General features: G+C 45.2%; 1 protein-coding gene across 2 annotated transcripts in view; it reads right to left on the reverse strand.

Annotated features, from left to right (window-relative positions):
• The window catches only part of PDZD4 (PDZ domain containing 4), a 302,598-nt gene that overhangs the window by 19,435 nt on the left and 261,879 nt on the right, over positions 1-21,284 (reverse strand). The window contains exons 4-6 of one of the 2 annotated variants that reach the window (XM_086940232.1): positions 20,186-20,284; positions 8,839-8,901; positions 5,983-6,084 (exon numbers count right to left, since the gene is read on the reverse strand). In XM_086940232.1, the coding sequence (XP_086796358.1) occupies positions 5,983-6,084; positions 8,839-8,901; positions 20,186-20,284 (264 nt within the window). The remainder of the gene's footprint in view (positions 1-5,982; positions 6,085-8,838; positions 8,902-20,185; positions 20,285-21,284) is intronic. The other variant, XM_086940233.1, reaches the window with a different exon arrangement.

Raw genomic sequence — 21,284 nt, forward strand, 5'->3', positions numbered from 1 at the left:
AGGGCGTGTGCCTGCCCCAACCCAAGGGTGTATGACAGCCCCAACCAAGAATTGTGGAGAGCCACAGCCCAAGGGTGTATGAGAGGCCAACCCAAGAACTGTGGAGAGCCCCAAACTAAGGGTGTATACCAGCCCCAACCCAAGGGTGTATGAGAGGCCAACCCAAGGGTGTATGGGAGCACCAACACAAGGGTGTATGAGAGCACCAACCCAAGAGCGTATGACAGCCCCAACCAAGAACTGTGGAGAGCCCTGACCCAACGGTGTATGAGAGCACCAACACAAGGGTGTATGACAGCCCCTACCCAATAGTGTGTGACAGGCCCAACCAAGAAATGTAGAGAGCCCCGACCCAAAGGTATATGAGAGCACCAACACAAGGTTGTATGACAGCCCCAACCCAAGAGCGTGTGACAGCCCCAACCAAGAACTGTGGAAAGCCCCAACCCAAGGGTGTATGAGAGGCCAACCCGAAACTGTGGAGAGCCACAACCCAAGGGTGTATGAGAGGCCAACCCAAGAACTGTGGAGAGCCCCTACCAAGGGTGTATGAGAGCACCAATCCAAGGGTGTATGAGAGCCCCAACCCAAAAGCGTGTGACAGCCTCAACCAAGAACTGTAGAGAGCCCTGACCCAAGGGTGTATGAGAGCACCAAACAAGAACTGTGGAGAGCCCCAACAAAAGGGTATATGAGAGCACCAACACAAGGGTGTATAACAGCCCTAACCCAAGAACGTGTGACAGCCCCAACCAAGACTTGTGGAGAGCCACAACCCGAGGGTGTATGAGAGCACCAACCAAGAATTGTGGTGAACCCTGACCCAAGGGTGTATGAGAGCACCAACCCAAGGGTTTAGAAGAGCACCCACCCAAGGGTGTATGAGAGCACCAATCAGGAACTGTGGAGAGCCTCAACCCAAGGGTGTATGAGAGCACCAACCAATATCTGTGGATAACCTCAACCAAAGGGTGTATGAGAGCACCAACCCAAGGGTTTAGGAGAGCACCAACCCAAGGGTGTATGAGAGCACCAACCCAAGGGTTTAGGAGAGCATCAACCCAAGGGTGTATGAGAGCACCAACCCAAGGGTTTAGGAGAGCATCAACCCAAGGGTGTATGTGAGCACCAACCCAAGGGTTTAGGAGAGCACCAACCCAAGGGTGTATGAGAGCACCAACCCAAGGGTTTAGGAGAGCATCAACCCAAGGGTGTATGAGAGCACCAACCCAAGGGTTTAGGAGAGCATCAACCCAAGGGTGTATGAGAGAACCAACCCAAGGGTTTAGGAGAGCACCAACCCAAGGGTGTATGAGAGCACCAACCCAAGGGTTTAGGAGAGCATCAACCCAAGGGTGTATGAGAGCACCAACCCAAGGGTTTAGGAGAGCATCAACCCAAGGGTGTATGAGAGAACCAACCCAAGGGTTTAGGAGAGCCCCAACCCAAGGATGTATGAGAGCACCAACCCAAGGGTTTAGGAGAACCTCAACCAAAGGGTGTATGAGAGCACCAACCCAAGGGTTTAGGAGAGCATCAACCCAAGGGTGTATGAGAGAACCAACCCACTGGTTTAGGAGAGCACCAACCCAAGGGTGTATGATGTCCCCAACCAAGAACTGTGGAGAACCTCAACCAAAGGGTGTATGAGAGCACCAACCAAAGGGTTTAGGAGAGCCCCGGCCCAAGGGTGTATGAGAGCACCAACCCTAGAACTGTGGAGAGCCCTGACCCAAGGGTGTATGAGAGCACCAACCAAGAACTGTGGAGAACCTCAACCCAAGGGTGTATGAGAGCACCAACCAAAGGGTTTAGGAGAGCACCAACCAAGAACTGTGGAGAACCCTGACCCAAGGGTGTATGAGAGCACCAACCAAGAACTGTGGAGAACCTCAACCCAAGGGTGTATGAGAGCACCAACCCAAGGGTTTAGGAGAGCACCAACCAAGAACTGTGGAGAGCCCAGACAGAAGGGTGTATTAGAGCACCAACCAAGAACTGTGGAGAACCTCAACCCAAGGGTTTAGGAGAGCACCAACCCAAGGGTTTAGGAGAACACCAACCCATGGGTGTATGAGATCCCCAACCAAGAACTGTGGAGAACCTCCACCCAAGGGTGTATGTGAGCACCAACCCAAGGGTGTATGATTCCCAACCCAAGGGTGTATGAGAGCACCAAGCAAGAGCCTTGGAGAGCCCTGAAACAAGGGTGTACGAGAGCACCAATCCATGGGTATATGAGTCCCAACCCATGGGTTTGTGAGAGCCCCAACCCAAGGGTGTATGATAGCCTCAACCAAGAACTGTGGAGAGCCCCAACCCAAGGGTGTATGAGAGCCCCAATCATGAGCTGTGGAGAGCCCTGACCCAATAGGGTATGAGAGCACTAACCCAAGAACTGTGGAGAGCACCAACCCAAGGGTGTATGAGAGTCCCAACCCATGGTGTGGTCATTAGAGCTTGCAGGAAGCGGAGACTGAACACTCTGGGCCTCATTATGATGTTGGGCGGACTCATGTCCGCCCAACACTGTTGCGGTCTCTGGGCCGTCCGACCTCTGGTCGGCTATCCCCGCTCCGCAATTACAATGCAACCGCACACCGTGCGGTCACATACTCCCATTCCTCTATGGGAGCTTGTGCGCAGCAGCAGCACAAGTTTCTGTGAATCCTTGCACCTCACGGTGCCTGCCCATCGGTGCAGGTATTAACAGGGGTGCAGCATAGGTGCCCCTCTCGGCCCCCAACTGGAGGCCGCTGGGAGAAGGGGGCCCTTCTATGGGCCCCCAAAGTTGCTTTCCGACAGGCTCTCCATGTTGGAAAGACTTTGGGATACCAACATTGTAATCCTGATCGCGGAAACGCAATCTTGAAGGGATTATGTGCCGGTTCTGACTGGCCGACGGGCTCCTTGAGCCTGTCAGAAGCCAGCCGTAATGACTGGCCAAGTTTCACTTCTGACCGCCGTCATAATACGACAGTCGAAAGTGAAACCAATGATGTTGGTTGGAAAGCCTCCGATATCATAATAGGGCCCTAAGTTTGTAAGTGCGTTTGTTGGGGGAAGGCCCAAACCGCCCCATTAAAATTCAAGGTCACGTGCTCCTGTGAATCCAGGGCTGTTAATCCCATGGACACCATCACACACACTGGCAAATGCGGCTGCCAGTCCCCAGGCCCCGACTCAAACCTGAGAAGATACATCTTTGCGGTCCGTGGCACCCCATACTGCTCCGACCATGAGCTCACTTGGCGTCAGCCCTGTAACATTAATGCATCCCCCCGAAGATACGCCCCTGATCTCGCGACCTGACCTCTCATATATGAGCTTAGATCAACAACCCTAAGTTCACGTGATTTATTTCACATCATTTGTGACTCATTTCATACACATGTCGATTAGAACAGTCATTAATGTCATAAGGTGGATAGCACAACATTCAGTATACCGTGCTTATGAGAATATAACACAATTCAATATTACAATGAAAAAACATTAATGATAAACATGTGAAAAGACATAAACGCCAAAACAATTATAAGTGTCGTACAAGTGTCCTACACATAACCAGTCCATATCTAACACATAAATCACAGGCGTACCATTGACAGTTCCAGCTGTCCTGCCTGTGTATGGGGCAAGGGGCTAAACAGTTGAGTGCGGGGTCCAGCTGCTGGCTGCAGTTCGGTGAAAGCAGGAACACACATCCAACAAACAATTGAAAAGGGTCTAAGGGCAAGTTTACCGACCGACCAGATATGTGCCCCGAACACAATATACAACAACAATTAATACCTGGGGGGTCTGAAAACAAGTGAGTGAGTCAGACAGATCGGATCACTATACCAAACTATGCAAAATAACACCAGTGAGAGAAAGTTGGTAACTACAGGTCTAGTCAAGGCTCAGGAGTATATGGAGAAAAATAGTTCCCATCAGAAGCCACACTGTACCGCCCTCGTTGTCATCATTTGGGTTCTCCTTACCCAGGAGACAAAACGGCCAGTAAGTTGTTACCGTGACCGGAATGTGGTGTGCGGGAAGTACAGGAAAGAATATGAGTGGCTAATGAAAAAGCAGTGTATGGTGGTTAGAGTGAAAAAGTGAGGGGTAATAATAAAATTAGGTGAACTGGGTAGAAAAAGAAATTTATTAATATCTCCCAATCCCTAAGATTAAAAGGCAGGTGTGGGTGCGGGTTTTAAATAATAACCGCACTTTATAGTGGTCGACATGTTTCTGCATTCAAAAGAAATAAGTTTCTAATGCATTCTTCAGGACCTAGTTGGAAATACACTACTGCTTTGTGAATGATAAATAATGAAAAAATATCACCTGGGGATCCCAGGCGTACTCAACCGTATACCATGTATGTTGGTTGAGAGGCTTCACCCCACCTGGCTGCAGCGCAGGTAAAAGGAGCACCGCTCTTTCCGTCGGTGTCTCCGGGCAGTCCTCAGTACTGCTTGGGGGGGCTGAGGACTGCCCGGAGACACCGACGGAAAGAGCGGTGCTCCTTTTACCTGCGCTGCAGCCAGGTGGGGTGAAGCCTCTCAACCAACATACATGGTATACGGTTGAGTACGCCTGGGATCCCCAGGTGATATTTTTTCATTATTTATCATTCACAAAGCAGTAGTGTATTTCCAACTAGGTCCTGAAGAATGCATTAGAAACTTATTTCTTTTGAATGCAGAAACATGTCGACCACTATAAAGTGCGGTTATTATTTAAAACCCGCACCCACACCTGCCTTTTAATCTTAGGGATTGGGAGATATTAATAAATTTCTTTTTCTACCCAGTTCACCTAATTTTATTATTACCCCTCACTTTTTCACTCTAACCACCATACACTGCTTTTTCATTAGCCACTCATATTCTTTCCTGTACTTCCCGCACACCACATTCCGGTCACGGTAACAACTTACTGGCCGTTTTGTCTCCTGGGTAAGGAGAACCCAAATGATGACAACGAGGGCGGTACAGTGTGGCTTCTGATGGGAACTATTTTTCTCCATATACTCCTGAGCCTTGACTAGACCTGTAGTTACCAACTTTCTCTCACTGGTGTTATTTTGCATAGTTTGGTATAGTGATCCGATCTGTCTGACTCACTCACTTGTTTTCAGACCCCCAGGTATTAATTGTTGTTGTATATGAAAGCAGGAACACACCAGGAAGAGAGGACGCAGTGAGGGTAACTTTGACAACTCAACTCCCGGAATTTTTCCTTGTGCGTGCAACCCCCAATTGGTTTGACGATATGGACACTATATGATCCCGGAAACACGGAAAAGCTTTTGTAAATAACGAACAAGCACACCGCTGGCGTTTCAAGATACAAACATCTGGGCTTCCATAATAACAGTCACTGATCCCCAGTCCGAGTCCTAAGGAAAACCCTAGAACGAATCAGGGTTTGAAACGCGTTGACATCTGGGCAAAGGCGAATGAGCTTTGGGGTTGCTGGATGGGAATGGGTCGAAAGAAAATTCTTTCCCAGGGGGCAGACAACCCTCATGATAACTGTTTGGCCCTTTGCCCCAAACACAGGCAGGACAGCTGGAACTGTCACTTGTAGGACACTTATAATTGTGTTGGCGTTTATGTCTTTTCACATGTTTATCATTTATGTTTTTTCGTTGAAATGTTGAATTGTGTTATATTCTCGTAAACATGGTATACTGGATGTTGTGCTATCCACCTTATGACATTATTGATTGTTCTAATCGACATGTGTATGAAATGAGTCGCAAATGATGTGAAATAAATCACGTGAACTTAGAATTGTTGGTCTAAGCTCATATATGAGGAATCAGGAGCAACTTATCCGGACAATGTCTTGTTGTACAATATTTGAGTGGCCCAGGCCGGTTAGTAATAGGACCCACGCCTCTTTCTTTGTTCCCTTGCGGCCTGACTTAGCGTCACCTGGTCACATTAATGCCAACCCCCCCCCCCCCCCCCCCAGTCTCCTCACCTCAGTCTCAGGTCGAGCCACCAGCAGCGAGATGTTTGTGTTTTCCTCCTGGGTTAAAATGGAGACAGCCTCCTCTCGGTTCTGCACGTCCACCCCGTTGATCTTGAGACAAAGAGAGAGACATCACAGACGTGAAACACAGACTGCTCATGTGACACACGACAGTCGCGAGGCTTACTTGTGGTACACCTGAACAATGATGTCACATTTCACATGGTTACACGCAACTCTCTCGGGATGTCACAATGTGCTCCATACATTATTTCATAGGGACAATGTAATACACCACTGAATTTTGCAGCCTAAAGATTATCGGTAATCGAAACAGAAAATGCTTACTAAGCAAAAGGTAAGCAAGCCACTCCTCTCTGCTATGATGTCAATGAGCAATTGATTTCAATGAATGTCTTTAAATATTGATAGACGTATCTTGAAGTATATGGTATATTGATGTATGAACGTGTATCTCCAAACTATACTACTCTGTATTTAATGATGCTTATGTCTGCTATTTTACGTGTGTTATTTTGGTCAACCGCCCTGAAGAAGTTCCTATTTATAGAACGAAACGTGTTGCCTGTGCCTTAGACGTTTTTGAAGAATTAAATAAAGAATTATTTTAAAAAAATCAGAAGGTCTAGATGAATTTAGTTATTCAAATTGAGAAGACACTTACCAAGACATTACCTTAGGAATTCACTTTGTTATAACTATATGCTTTTGTAATACTTTAGACCCCTACAGAGTGCCTCTCTTACCTCTGTAGTCCACTCTAAATAGGTCCTAATGGTGTGCTCTTTGGGGTGTGGTGTGCTCTGACCACAATATGTCGCTTAGGACCTACGGTGGACTCAGTGATGACTACACAAAATGTTTCTTCCCCTGAAGGCTGACTTCTTCCTTCTTCGTGGATGTGACACACTCTTGTGACAAAGGTCCTGCATGCCTAGTTGGCTGGGCGAATACACATTGGCACCCTTATTGGCCAGTTTCTACCTGACCCAAAGCTCGGCGTTCTAAAGTTAACCTAGTTTCTGACTGGTCTGTGAGTGTAATTTGTGGTTCTGGCCGGCTGGAGTCTGTTTTAATCTTCAGAGTTGCAGATTTTTGTGTGTATACACACAGGCCGGAAGAGGTGTTAGGTGCCACTGAGGCAAAGGACAGGTCTGATTGCAGTGAGAGAAACACAGCTGTACCAGCTCCCCAAAATCTGCCATAAGCATCTCCTTCGAGGTCTGGCTCCCAGACAGACACCTAGGGGCCTATTCACAAAGGTAAACCTACACGTGTACATTTACTACTGGTAAATATGCTCTTACACTGTTGAGTAACTTTACTACTTTGGGTTCATCACAAAATCCAAGTGAAAGTAAATCAAAAGTGTAGACTTGCATGTCTTCGCCGGCTGACATAGCGAGTGGGGCCAAATGTATGAGTGCAAAGTTACTACTTCCTAAAATGAGCACATGGCACGTCCAGTACCATGCACGACTAACCACTGATTCTGCAACACCATCCCATATAAAATAAAGGTACATTTAAATTCAATTATTTTGACTTATTTACATAGATATATATGTGCGTGTGTGTCTATATATATATATTTATTTATATATACTTATATATATATCTATATATATATAGGTTCACGCACATATATATAGATCCTCTTCCGATCATCGGCAACTATCGGAAACACTCATTCTGGTGCATAAATCAACTTCAAAGTTGCTTAGTAGAACAAATGCTTAACTTATTCGTTCAGTCGTGGCAAAAAAATCCAACCCACAACTTCAATTTGTACATAAAAAAAGTAATTCACTTAAAAAATTCTGTACATAGTTTTTGTACGTTTTTAATACATAAGTAAATATGAACATTTTACTTTAGGTGGAATTTTCTTTCCTAATAATTATTAATCAATTCATGTTATATATTTATTTATAACAGAACAAGATAACGTGAATGCTACAGCACTAATAGCTTCATTTTTATTTAAATCTTCAATTAATTTAAATATATTAAACTAGAACAAGCATTTTTTTAAAGTTTAAATAAAAAAAATAAGTTCCTCACTAAAGTAGAAGAATATTTTTTACTATGCTTTAATAATTATTAAAAGTGATTAATCAAATTACTTACAAGTAGTTCATATTTTAATAAAGTGAATATTATAGTCATTTATAAATTCAAAAAAGGCTGGTAAAATATTTGAAAACTACGCAATCAATAAATATGTTTTATTTTTAGATTTTTTACAACCTGACATTATATTTATTTATATTTTTCACTATATTAAATAATTTAATTTAATGTAACATTATTTCCTATGGGGTTTTAGCTGGAGTCCTTACCTACATTATTTCCTATGGGGTTTTAGCTGGAGTCCTTACCTACATTGTTTTCTATGGGAGTTTTTCGCATTACCAGGGGTTGGCCATGGGTGGTGCTGGACTTACTACAGCTTCCTTTGGGCAGTAGTAACTTGCACTCATAAATGTGGTGCACCCCTGTTTTAAGGGGTGGAGCCGTGTAAGTCTACACTTCTGAGTAATTTTACACTTTGATTTTGTGAATAGCCAAAGTAGGAAAGTTACTCAAAAGGCTAAGAGTAAAATTACATGCGTAACATACTCACAAGTGTAAGTTACCTCTGTGAATAGCCCTGAAAGTATTCAGACATGATGTGTGTCCCAAGATGGAGTGTGTCCTGCAAGGTGTGTCGTGCTAAGTCTATCCTGACATGGCGGTCCAGTGTAGTGTGCCCTGGCATGACAATGTGCTGCGTAGCATCCCCAGACGTGGCGCATGTCTGGCATAGCATGCCAAGGCACAGGACTCCAGGTGTTCGTTTACCTGCAGGATGCGGTCCCCTTCTCTGATCCGGCCATCCTTGGCAGCAATGCTGTTGGGGTTCACCTGCCGAAGACACAAGGGGGAGCTCAGCAAAGCAAGCGAATGCAGGGGGGGGTGCAAGCGGGCGAGGGAGGCCAAAGGCATGAGTGGCTCACATGTGAAAGGGAGAACAGCGCGTTGATGTTGAGAGGGTGCATGGTGGCTGTTGGAAGGCTCGGGTGGGTTGGAGCATGTGGGTGGGACAAGGATGCTTGTGGGTGGAGCTGCAAGTAGGTTGGCACATGTGGAGGCAAATGCAGGCGAGAGCGTACTTGTGGGGAGGTGCTGGTTGGTGTGGTGTGGTGGATGCATGTGGAAGGAGAGCGCTGGTGGGTATGGGAGGATGTGGGTGATGGAGGACGGTGGTGGTTGGGACTCAGGTTGTAAGAAGGAGGCAGACAAGCATGCGGGTGGGTGATGAAGCAGGAAGATGTGTGAAACCCAGGAGAACAGAGGCCACAGGGGGTAACGGGTGGTGCAGAACAGGCTGGACCGAAGCAACACATAAAAAGGGCACAAGAGGTACTCTAAAGGAGTGAGTGGAAGAGTACATGAGTGTGAGTGGGTCAATGCATAGGTGAGTGAATGTCTAAAGGAGTGACTGAAAGAGAACACAAGTGTGGATGGGTCCATGCATAAGTGAGTGAATGTCTAAAGGAGTGAGTGAAAGAGTACATGAGTCTGAGTGGGTCAATGCATGTGAGTGAATGTATAAAAGAGTGAATGGAAGAGAACATGAATGTGAGTGGGTCAATGCATAGGTGAGTGAATGTCTAAAGGAGTGAGTGAAAGAGTACATGAGTGTGAGTGGGGCAGTGCATAAATGAGTGGATGTCTAAAGGAGTGAGTGGAAGAGTACATGACTAGAAGTGAATTAGTGGGTAAATCCATAAGTGAGTAGAAGTCTAGGGGAGTGATGGTTTGAGTGAATCAATCGCTGAGCACGTTTCATAGGGGTCAATCAGAATAGAATAAAACTCTCTTGACGCAGCCCTGCATCGCTCACAAATATCAACAACAGGCATCGCATAATGATCCTTTGTTGGACTGATGTCAGTTTAATTATGAGATTCATGGCTGCATCATTCGCCAAATGACCCTTTAATAAGTTGACGCTTGGATTTTGAGACCTATTGTGACGCTATTCTTCAGATGCCCCTGTGAAGGCTCAACTCGTCGGCGATGCATCACTCTATTTGATGGTCCACTCTGCTCCAGAAATCCAACGTCTCAAACAATGCTTGTGTCTCATCCAGACCCAGGTGTCCTGCACCCACCTGTAGCTTAACTCAACTGACAGAATTCCTGTTCATTGCCAAGAACAACAAGCAACTAATCCAAATTCTCTTGATGACATGAACCTGGATTGATCCGAACCCACATTTTCTCTCAATGCTAAGTCTCTCAGATTTGCCCTGGACTAAGAAGGACTACTAGCTGGAGCTACTAAAGAAAGTAAATATACTCATCCTAGAAAATGACTTCAGACAGCCATTCAAACCCTTGTGCTCCTGCATGTGTACAGCAACGACGCCCTGCTCCATGGCATCACAAACTCGACACTGGCCCCCTTAAGGGCACTCTACACCCCGCATCATGCTTCACCAAGTCCCTGATTAAATTTGACCATATGCCCCAGGACCCGTACCCTGAAGAAGTTCACTCGCTCCCCTTGCCAGCATCCACCATCTTCAAAACTAGCTGCATCATCGGCAAAGTGATCACGACCAACACTCCCACTTATTATACAGGCAAGCTCACCATCTCTGGTGGTTCTAAGTACACCTGCAGCCAGGACACCATCAGACTACATACTAAGGGGTTGATTCCGATGTCGTTCGGAAAGGCTCTGAATCGGATTCAGGTCTTCTGATTTGGATTTGTAAGGCTTGTTTCTGACCGAATCAGAAACCTTTCCGAACAAGCAATTACTATGTTTGTACTTTCCGCATTGGTTCTGAATCTGAACTGGACGGCATTCGGAAAGTCTGAGTTGTTCGGAGCCGGAATGTGTGTGTCTACGGGCTGCGTTTCTGAATGACTTGAAAGCTTTCCGACCGAGCGATCACGATGACAGATTCAGACAGCCATTTTGAATCGGTTGTTCTGACTCAGATAGGCTGTCAGAAGCTGACTTTGGGGGCCCGTGGCAGGTCCCCTTCACCCAGGGCCTTCCGAATCAGTCCCTTGGGGGTACCCAAGTGACTCACTTTCAGGCCATGCACAGTGTGGCAGGTACAAAGGGGTGTCTGCCACAGGGTGCATGATTTTCCCCAGCCACCCCTTTCTTCAATGGGAGCCTGTGTATTCGCCATTGAAGTCAATAGTATTCCAACCAAATAGCATCCGCAAGCACCCGGATGCATCGTATTCGCTCGATCGGACTCCCCGGATCCGATTCAGCCAAAAACCATTCCAAGACCGATTCAGTCTGTATGCTTTCCGACCGACATCGTAATCGATCCCTAAGAAGTGTAGAAAAGAAAAACACAAGATAGCAGACCTTTTCTATCTATGCACCCAGGATCTGGAACAACATCCCTGTATCCATCATGACTGCCCCAACGCTGCTCAAGTTTATGAAACGATTCAGAAAAGGGGGTGGTGATGAACAGAGTGTCTGAATTAAGCAGACCACTCTTACCCAGTCCAAAGATCAGGGCTTGATCCATCACCGTTATTTATCTCACTGCACCATCCCAGCTCAGAACCTGGCTATATGCAAATCAGTCTGTCCCTGGCCCAGTGCATCATGGGAACAGGGCAGACTAAACTACCAAGCCAATTCTTCACCAGAAAGGAGACAAGCTACCGGGGACCGGTTTCTGGCATTTCAGTCGTCTTCGGCCCGGCTAGCTTGAATCCTGATGGTGCAGTGAGAAAGGGACTCATGTCTGAGTATACCCTGCCACACCTATAGTGGCCAAAAACGATTCAGAAAAGGAGGTGGTGATGAACAGAGTGTCTGAATTAAGCAGACCACTCTTACCCAGTCCAAAGATCAGGGCTTGATCCATCACCGTTATTTATCTCAGTGCACCATCTCAGCTCAGAACCTGGCTATATGCAAATCAGTCTGTCCCTGGCCCAGTGCATCATGGGAACAGGGCAGACTAAACTACCAAGGCAATTCTTCACCAGAAAGGAGACAAGCTACCGGGGACCGGTTTCTGGCATTTCAGCCGTCTTCGGCCCGGCTAGCTTGAATCCTGATGGTGCAGTGAGAAAGGGACTCATGTCTGAGTATACCCTGCCACACCTATAGTGGCCAAAAACGATTCAGAAAAGGGGGTGGTGATGAACAGAGTGTCTGAATTAAGCAGACCACTCTTACCCAGTCCAAAGATCAGGGCTTGATCCATCACCGTTATTTATCTCACTGCACCATCCCAGCTCAGAACCTGGCTATATGCAAATCAGTCTGTCCCTGGCCCAGTGCATCATGGGAACAGGGCAGACTAAACTACCAAGCCAATTCTTCACCAGAAAGGAGACAAGCTACCGGGGACCGGTTTCTGGCATTTCAGCCGTCTTCGGCCCGGCTAGCTTGAATCCTGATGGTGCAGTGAGAAAGGGACTCATGTCTGAGTATACCCTGCCACACCTATAGTGGCCAAAAACGATTCAGAAAAGGGGGTGGTGATGAACAGAGTGTCTGAATTAAGCAGACCACTCTTACCCAGTCCAAAGATCAGGGCTTGATCCATCACCATTATTTATCTCACTGCACCATCCCAGCTCAGAACCTGGCTATATGCAAATCAGTCTGTCCCTGGCCCAGTGCATCATGGGAACAGGGCAGACTAAACTACCAAGCCAATTCTTCACCAGAAAGGAGACAAGCTACCGGGGACCGGTTTCTGGCATTTCAGCCGTCTTCGGCCCGGCTTAGGAAACAGCTCAAAACGCACATCTTTAAAGAACCCTACATCATGATTAAGTAACAGGCCACTTCCCCTCTTAGAAGCCAGCAATGTCTCCAATCATTTACTGACTTTGTCTTTGCCTTTGACATTGTACTGTGTCTCTGCTACATTTTGGATATATAAAAATACCACATCCATGCTTGCAATGAGAGACAGTTATTGGTTTAGTTAGGGAGTTTCTAGCTTGGTGTATAATGGCCACATGTTAATGTATTTGTGACTACATTTCGAAGTGACTGAAGATTCCACTGAATGAATGTGTTCATAGGCTGACGGCTGAGTAAAAGAGTAGTGAAATGAATGACTCTTCTCACACCGGGTCACGCCTCTTAGCCCGTAGGTCCACCCTTCTTGCACTAGCATCATCCCGGAAGTGCAGCAGGGGAGGCCTACATATGTCCGGGCACCTCATTCAAAGTGGCCCTCATTAGCGTTCAAATAGTTAAAAAAAAAAGTGGCCCACATTTACAAATCCGTATAGTTCTGGGTGTGTGAACACGCGCTATGTACGCGTTTTGCAGCATATAGGCAATTGCATGCATTTGTGGTTGATGCAGGCAATGTTTGTGGTCATACCAGAGACTAAAACGGCCCACTACATGTCTTTGCCCTCTAGCCCCCAAGATATGGGCCTCATGTTTTAAAAGTTTTTAATATATCTTACGCCGGCGACACTCAGTTTGTCGTCTCCCTGTCACCTGGTACTAATTCCACTTCTGAGAAACTAACTCCATGCCTGGAACAGGGAGCGAGCTGGAGGGCGGAAAGCTGTCGCAGGTTGAATGGAGACAAAACAGAGGTGATGGTGGTTGGCAACTACCCATCGCTCCGGGACCAACTCTGATGGCCCCCTTCTTTGGGGGGTTTCCCCATTCCTAACCTTGAGGTCAAGAGCCTTAGCGTCACCTTGGACAAAGAGCTGACCATGGTTTTTCAGACAAAGAAGGAGGCAGGCACGTGCTTGGGTCTGTTAAGGTCCCTCAGGAGAACACTTAAGTGACTCCCCACGGAGTGCCTGAGGACGTTGGACAAACCCTCACCCTCTTACCCCTTGATTATGCCACTCCCTGTATTTGTAAAGCCTGACATGTCATATAAAATTAATTCAGGTCACCCCAAACTCCCCAGCACGAGCCCTTCTTGGTTTTCCCAAAATAAACTCAACACTCCATGCTCTTGTGCAACTTCACTGGCTACCCATCAATAAACGGAATGAATTCAAGGCCCTATCCACTGCTCATAGCTTAAAATATTCACCCAGTCCACATATCCGTCAGCATCTTATTACCTCATACACAGGCCCCGAGCACTGAGATCCAACGACCTCTCCCATCTTGCTGCCCCAGGACTAAGGGGGCAAGAGGAGGAGTCGCTCATGTGCCCACCTGACCGCCAACATATGGAACTCACTCCCTGCTCAGCTCAGATCACATACAATCTGCTATGTTTTAGGAAGCTGCTAAAAACCCATCTTTTCAGATAACCATGCACTCCATCTCCTGCTAACAGTGCCGGGAAGCCTGGGCTGGGTAACTGTGCGCTCTACAAAATCACATAACGTAACGTAACGTAACGTAACATAACGTAACGTAACGTAACGTACCGTACCGTACCGTACCGTACCGTACCGTACCGTAACGTAACGTAACGTAACATAACATAACCTCTGCTAATCCCTGCATGTGCGCCTGTGTCTTGCATGCCTGTTAATGAGTTGTTTCTCATTCTCGGCTCTCAGCAGTCACTGTCACTGCACAATTTTAGCCAGAGTCGTAGCTACCAATGGTTCTGCAGGAGCAGTGGCACCAGGGCCCAGAGCCCTGAAGGGCCTATTCAATCCTGATAATTGCCATCTTTTACTATCCAACAGCAGGCAAAGGGGTCATTTTGCTTGCTTACCCCAGGGCTCATGGCATCCTGGCTGGGCTACAGGTCCTAGCGATGTGAAGCTGCCTTTCGGTGGCATAAGCGCTTTCCATGTTACATGCCAAGAGCTATCCTTAGACATGGGAATAACATGCTCTGGGAACTCGCCATCAGAGTGGGGGGGAGGGCAATAGGGGTGGAGTCAAACGCTGATGGTGGGAGGCAAGAGGCATGTCCCTCAAGAACCCATCCTGCCCCCCACTATGTTAGGGTCAGACCATGACCTGCTGGCCTCAGAGGTCATGACAGAACTTGTATGTAAGCAATACTAGGCAGCTGCCTAGGGCACCCCTAACCTGGCAGACACCACTTCTCTCACATGGTCCCAGAGGTTCCACATCTCCCATGAGCCCTTCTGAGAAAGCATTCCCTAGCTCTGGAGGTAAGTGGGAAAGCAACATTAGCCTTCACTCTGAAAACACCATAGGAAGGGCTGTGAAAACCAGTCTGTACTGGGAACTGGAAGAGTGAGAGGAATGAGTTCCTCAGTGAAGGGACTGAAAGTCTCAGGGCACTGAGGCCCCTGCCTTTGCTTCTTAAAACAGGAGCAGCAGCTTCTCTAAGTGCACGCACTTCAACTGGTCCAGCCCCTCCGTCACTGCACTCTGCAGCCCCTGAGGGGTGGCTCTGGGCTGGGGGCGGTTCATGCTGGAGACGGGGGGGGGGGTCCCAGTGCGAATTACCCGCAGTTCAGTTGCTCTCCCCCTCCAGAGCAGGGTCACCCCAGTACCCAAGTAGCCTTCCTGGAGCTCCCTAAAAACCCACCCTCATTACAACTGAATCAAAGTCAAGCGAGAAGAAAGCTGGGACAAGACAACGACTCGACTCCGAAGCTATTCAGAAAAGGGGGTGGTGATGGACAGAGTATCTGAATTAAGCAGACCACTCTTACCCAGTCAACAGATCAGAGCTTGATACATCACCGTTTTTTTTTAGCTCACTGCACCATCCCAGCTCAGAACCTGGCTACATGCAAATTAGTCTGTCCCTGGCCCAGTGCATCATGGGAACAGGGCAGACTAAACTACCAAGCCAATTCTTTTACTGGAAAGGAACCAAGCTTCCGGGGACCGGTTTCTGGCATTACAGCCGTCTTAGGCCTGGCTTGCTTGAATCCTGATGGTGCAGTGAGCAAGGGACTCACATCTGAGTGTACCCTTCCACGCTTATGGTGGACAAAACGATTCAGAAAAGGGGGTGGTGATGGACAGAGTATCTGAATTAAGCAGAACACTCGTACCCAGTCAACAGATCAGGGCTTGATCCATCACCGTTTTTTAGCTCACTGCACCACCCCAGCTCAGAACCTGGCTATATGCAAATCAGTCTGTCCCTGGCCCAGTGCATCATGGGAACAGGGCAGACTAAACTACCAAGCCAATTCTTTTACTGGAAAGGAACCAAGCTTCCGGGGACCGGTTTCTGGCATTACAGCCGTCTTAGGCCTGGCTTGCTTGAATCCTGATGGTGCAGTGAGCAAGGGACTCACATCTGAGTGTACCCTTCCACGCTTATGGTGGACAAAACGATTCAGAAAAGGGGGTGGTGATGGACAGAGTATCTGAATTAAGCAGAACACTTGTACCCAGTCAACAGATCAGGGCTTGATCCATCACCGTTTTTTATCTCACTGCACCATCCCAGCTCAGAACCTAGCTACATGCAAATTAGTCTGTCCCTGGCCCAGTGCATCATAAGCTGCCGCGCTTTGTGGAGTTTGATGTGGAGGTTTATAAAGTCACCCCAAAAAATACTGAGGCCAGAATATGGACTGCCACAGTATCATGAAGGAAAGTATATATGGCTAAGCAGAGAGTTAATATTCCTAACTCCTCATATATCTACCTGGATGAGAGATATATATATATATATATATATATATATATATATATATATATATATATATATATATATATATATATATATATATATATATATATATATATATATGGATTAAGTTCTGTTTCCAGGATGAACCCACAGAAAATACGGACCACCACACGAGTTGCAGAGTGTCACAGCAGGCGTTTATTCAACCATTTTGCAGCTTAAATTTGGCATGACGCGTTTCGGGCAAGGTCTGCCCTTGATCACATGACGGACATGCAGTATTCTTTCATTTAAATAGTGCACACACTCGTTTTTTTCGCTTCAATTCACAGTGACACCACGTGATCTATGCATAGACATAGAAAGTAAACTACAAGTGTAAGGTGTTTAACATGTGTATACAAATGGGCGCTGATTATGGGCTGTTTTAGAGTCTTGGCAACATTATTGTACAAGGCACCCGCACACAAATATTCAAGGTAACAATTACGTGCAAATGTACATTTATAACCGCCTAAATGCGTGTTAAACCATTGTGTAACAGTGAGCTGGCAACATAATTCTGAAAAAATGACACTTTCTTTTAAAGAAGGGATATTTTACACATATCTGTATAGCGAAGCAATTATTTACACCAATGCATCAAGATTTATATAACATATGAATATGTTAAATTTCTAAAAAGACATGTATAAAAGTCCATAATAATTTAAATGCATAAATAAATAAATATTATGCTAAAAAATATATTGTGCAAAATTGGCAGTGTATTCCGCATTCGCTGAGATAGCCTTAGTGTGTCTAGTTCATTGATCACAACAGGAGCTCGCTCACTCAGTCATTACATTAGTAGTGTTTTTGTCTATACAAATTCTTTTCAAAAGAAAAGTAGTTATTATTCAAGCACCATGAAATAAGAGACATTAACATTTTGTTATGTATAGCATATTCAGCAGGACGTGTATTTAAAAAGTATTCCACACCCCGCAGACCACATTCGTGTCTTATACTGGTATAGAGAGACTCTATATCCAGAGATAGTAAGATCCAATCCTTTGACCAAGTAGTATTGTTAAGGTGTCTTAAAAAATCCCCAGTGTCTTTCAAATAATGTTAAAGCGAGGTGGAGATATGGACAAGGCTTTGAGGCAGTTAGAGACCAGATATATTCTGAATCTTAACAGCAAGCATCCTAACGGCCTTAATGATAGGGAAGACATACATACCTTCCTTTAACCTAAGTTAAAACTGTCCTGCCTGATTCTCCAGTCTCATTATTATATAATCACATAATCTGTATCCTTTCCGGGCTCCATGTAACAGATCTAACTAATGAATGCCTTAGTGATTCTTATATGGTTGACCAAGTACCTATTATCAGTTTTTTCCTGTTAATCGTACCTCTCCTTTTAAATCATCATTTTTTAACCTCACAACTTTGGTTGCACTTATTACACTTAGCACTTTACAATGGGAATTGCTGTGGGAGCAAGACCAAGGTGGTCGACCCTCCGGGATTGCCAGATGGGCAAGGATAGGTCTCTATCCCTGTTTACAGGTTTCGGCACTGGCACTTTAATACAAGCAAACAATTGCACATTGCAACGTGACAATGTAATGTAATGACTGAGTGAGCGAGCTCCTGTTGTGATCAATGAACTAGACACACTAAGGCTATCTCAGCGAATGCGGAATACACTGCCAATTTTGCACAATATATTTTATAGCATAATATTTATTTATTTATGCATTTAAATTATTATGGACTTTTATACACGTCTTTTTAGAAATTTAACATATTCATATGTTATATAAATCTTGATGCATTGGAGTAAATAATTGCTTCGCTATACAGATATGTGTAAAATATCCCTTCTTTAAAAGAAAGTGTCATTTTTTCAGAATTATGTTGCCAGCTCACTGTTACACAATGGTTTAACACGCATTTAGGCGGTTATAAATGTACATTTGCACGTAATTGTTACCTTGAATATTTGTGTGCGGGTGCCTTGTACAATAATGTTGCCAAGACTCTAAAACAGCCCATAATCAGCGCCCATTTGTATACACATGTTAAACACCTTACACTTGTAGTTTACTTTCTATGTCTATGCATAGATCACGTGGTGTCACTGTGAATTGAAGCGAAAAAAACGAGTGTGTGCACTATTTAAATGAAAGAATACTGCATGTCCGTCATGTGATCAAGGGCAGACCTTGCCCGAAACGCGTCATGCCAAATTTAAGCTGCAAAATGGTTGAATAAACGCCTGCTGTGACACTCTGCAACTCGTGTGGTGGTCCGTATTTTCTGTGGGTTCATCCTGGAAACAGAACTTAATCCATATCCAACGCGGAAGTTGCTGGTTGCTTTCGCCTTTACGGACCCCGCCCTAACTGCTGGAAGCCGCCTACAACCCGACTTTTTTTTTATATATATATATATATATATATATATCCTATGTCTGACTGGGATCTAGACGCCTTTTCTGGAGAGACTTTATAATAATTCTTTGTGACCCTTCTTCTGGGGGGTGGGGGGGCAGATAATGCTTCTAAGCGATGCACTTCTGGGAGGACTGGATAATGCTTCCTTAAGACCCTCCTATTGGGGGGCCGGAGGATTCTTCCTGAAGGTGCTTCTGGAGGACCAGATAAGGCTTCTTAAGGACACCTCTTTCTGGAGATCCAGAAAAATGCTTCTTTAAGCCACTTCTTCTGGAGGGACCAAAAAATACTTCTTAAAGATGCTTCTACTGAAGTGCCCAAAAATGCTTCTTTAAGGCTTTTCTTCTGGAGGGACTGGATAATGCTTCTAAGCGCTGCATCTTCTGGAGGGTCTGTATATGCTGCTTGAAGACGCTTCCTCTAGAGGGACCGACTAACACTTCTTAAAGGCGCTTTTTCTCGAGGAACTGGACCATGTTTCTTAAGGAAGCATTATCTAGTCCCTCCAGAAGACGCCCCTTGACCACATAGTGGCTCTTATGTTGAATAAGAAGCATTCTCCGGTTCCTCCAGAAGAAGCGCCTTGATCCCATCTATGGAATAGGGCAGCGCTGGATACAGGAGCGCCTGGTTAGTGAGTGTGCAGCTGAATGAATGAATTCACTGAATGAGTAATGGCTTAGTTAGGGCACCATGCCTGATAGAGTGGATGTAATGACTGAATGAATGTCTGAGTAAAGTAATTAGTGAAGCTCAGAGAAGATTCTTTTGAAAGCAGATGTTCGAGTGAACAGTGGAAGGGTGAGTGAATGTGTGAACAGTTTGAGGGCGTTCACTGGGCGATCGCGTAGACTGAGTGAAAGTCGAAGTGAGGACAATTGCAAGTGAATGTCAGAGAAAGTAGCAGCTGAGTCAGTAAGTGTGTAAATCATTTCAGAGTGAGTTTATTTGTGGCTGAGTGAGTTAGTGTCTGAGGGAGTGTATGTCAGAGCGGGTCACTTGGTGACACTACTGTTTGGATGACCCTGAAGGTCAGCTGAGTCCACCGGAAGCATTTGAGTGACACGAGCAGTACGTGGCCATGCCTTGAACAGTGAGTGCACTTCACTTTAGCGCTAAGCAGGAGTCATGGCCTGGTAATTGTCCCCCCCCCCCCCGGGGGTGCTGCTCCACCTTACCTCTCCGACGTAAATGCCCAGGTCCTCCTCGTCATCAGTGCGGTAACAGACAGTCAGACCCAGCTTGTCCTGGTGGCTGGACTTGTACAGCTCCACCTCCTGGGAAGGGAAAGAAAGAAAGAAAGAAAGAAAGAAAGAAAGAAAGAAAGAAAGAAAGATAGAAAGAAAGATAGAAAGAAAGAAAGAAAGAAAGAAAGAAAGAAAGAAAGAAAGAAAGAAGGAAAGAAGGAAAGAAGGAAAGAAGGAAAGAAAGAAAGAAAGAAAGAAAGAAAGAAAGAAAGAAAGAGAGAAAGAAAGAGAGAAAGAAAGAAAGAAAGAAAGAAAGAAAGAAAGAAAGAAAGAAAGAAAGAAAGAGAGAAAGAAAGAAAGAGAGAAAGAAAGAAAGAAAGAAAGAAGAAAGAAAGAAAGAAAGAAAGAAAGAAAGAAAGAAAGAAAGAAAAGAAGAAAGAAAGAAAGAAAGAAAGAAAGAAAGAAAGAAAGAAAGAAAGAAAGAAAGAAAGAAAGAAAGAAAGATAGAAAGAAAGAAAGAAAGAAAGAAAGAGAGAAAGAGAGAAGAGAGAAAGAAAGAAAGAAAGAAAGAAGAAAGAGAGAAAGAAAGAAAGAAAGAGAGAAAGAAGAAAGAAAGAAGGAAAGAAAGAAAGAAAGAAAGAAAGAAAGAACGAAAGAGAGAAAGAAAGAAAGAAAGAAAGAACGAAAGAAACAAAGAAAGAAAGAAAGAAAGAAAGAAAGACACGAACGAAAGAAAGAAAGAAAGAAAGAAAGAAAGAAAGAAAGAAAGAAAGAAAGAAAGAAAGAAAGAAAGAAGGAAAGAAAGAAAGAAGGAAAGAAAGAAAGAAAGAAAGAAAGAAAGAAAGAGAGAGAGAAAGAAAGAAAGAAAGAAAGAAAGAAAGAAAGAAAGAAAGAAAGAAAGAAAGAAAGAGAGAGAGAAAGAAAGAAAGAAAGAAAGAAAGAGAGAAAGAAAGAAGAAAGAAAGAAAGAAAGAAAGAAAGACACACAAGAAAGAAAGAAAGAAAGAAAGAAAGAAAGAAAGAAAGAAAGAAGAAAGAGAGAGAGAGAGAGAGAAAGAAAGAAAGAAAGAAAGAAAGAAAGAGAGAGAGAA

The sequence above is a fragment of the Lissotriton vulgaris genome, chromosome 10 (assembly GCF_964263255.1).
Source record: "Lissotriton vulgaris chromosome 10, aLisVul1.2, whole genome shotgun sequence".
Lineage (NCBI taxonomy): Eukaryota > Metazoa > Chordata > Amphibia > Caudata > Salamandridae > Lissotriton > Lissotriton vulgaris.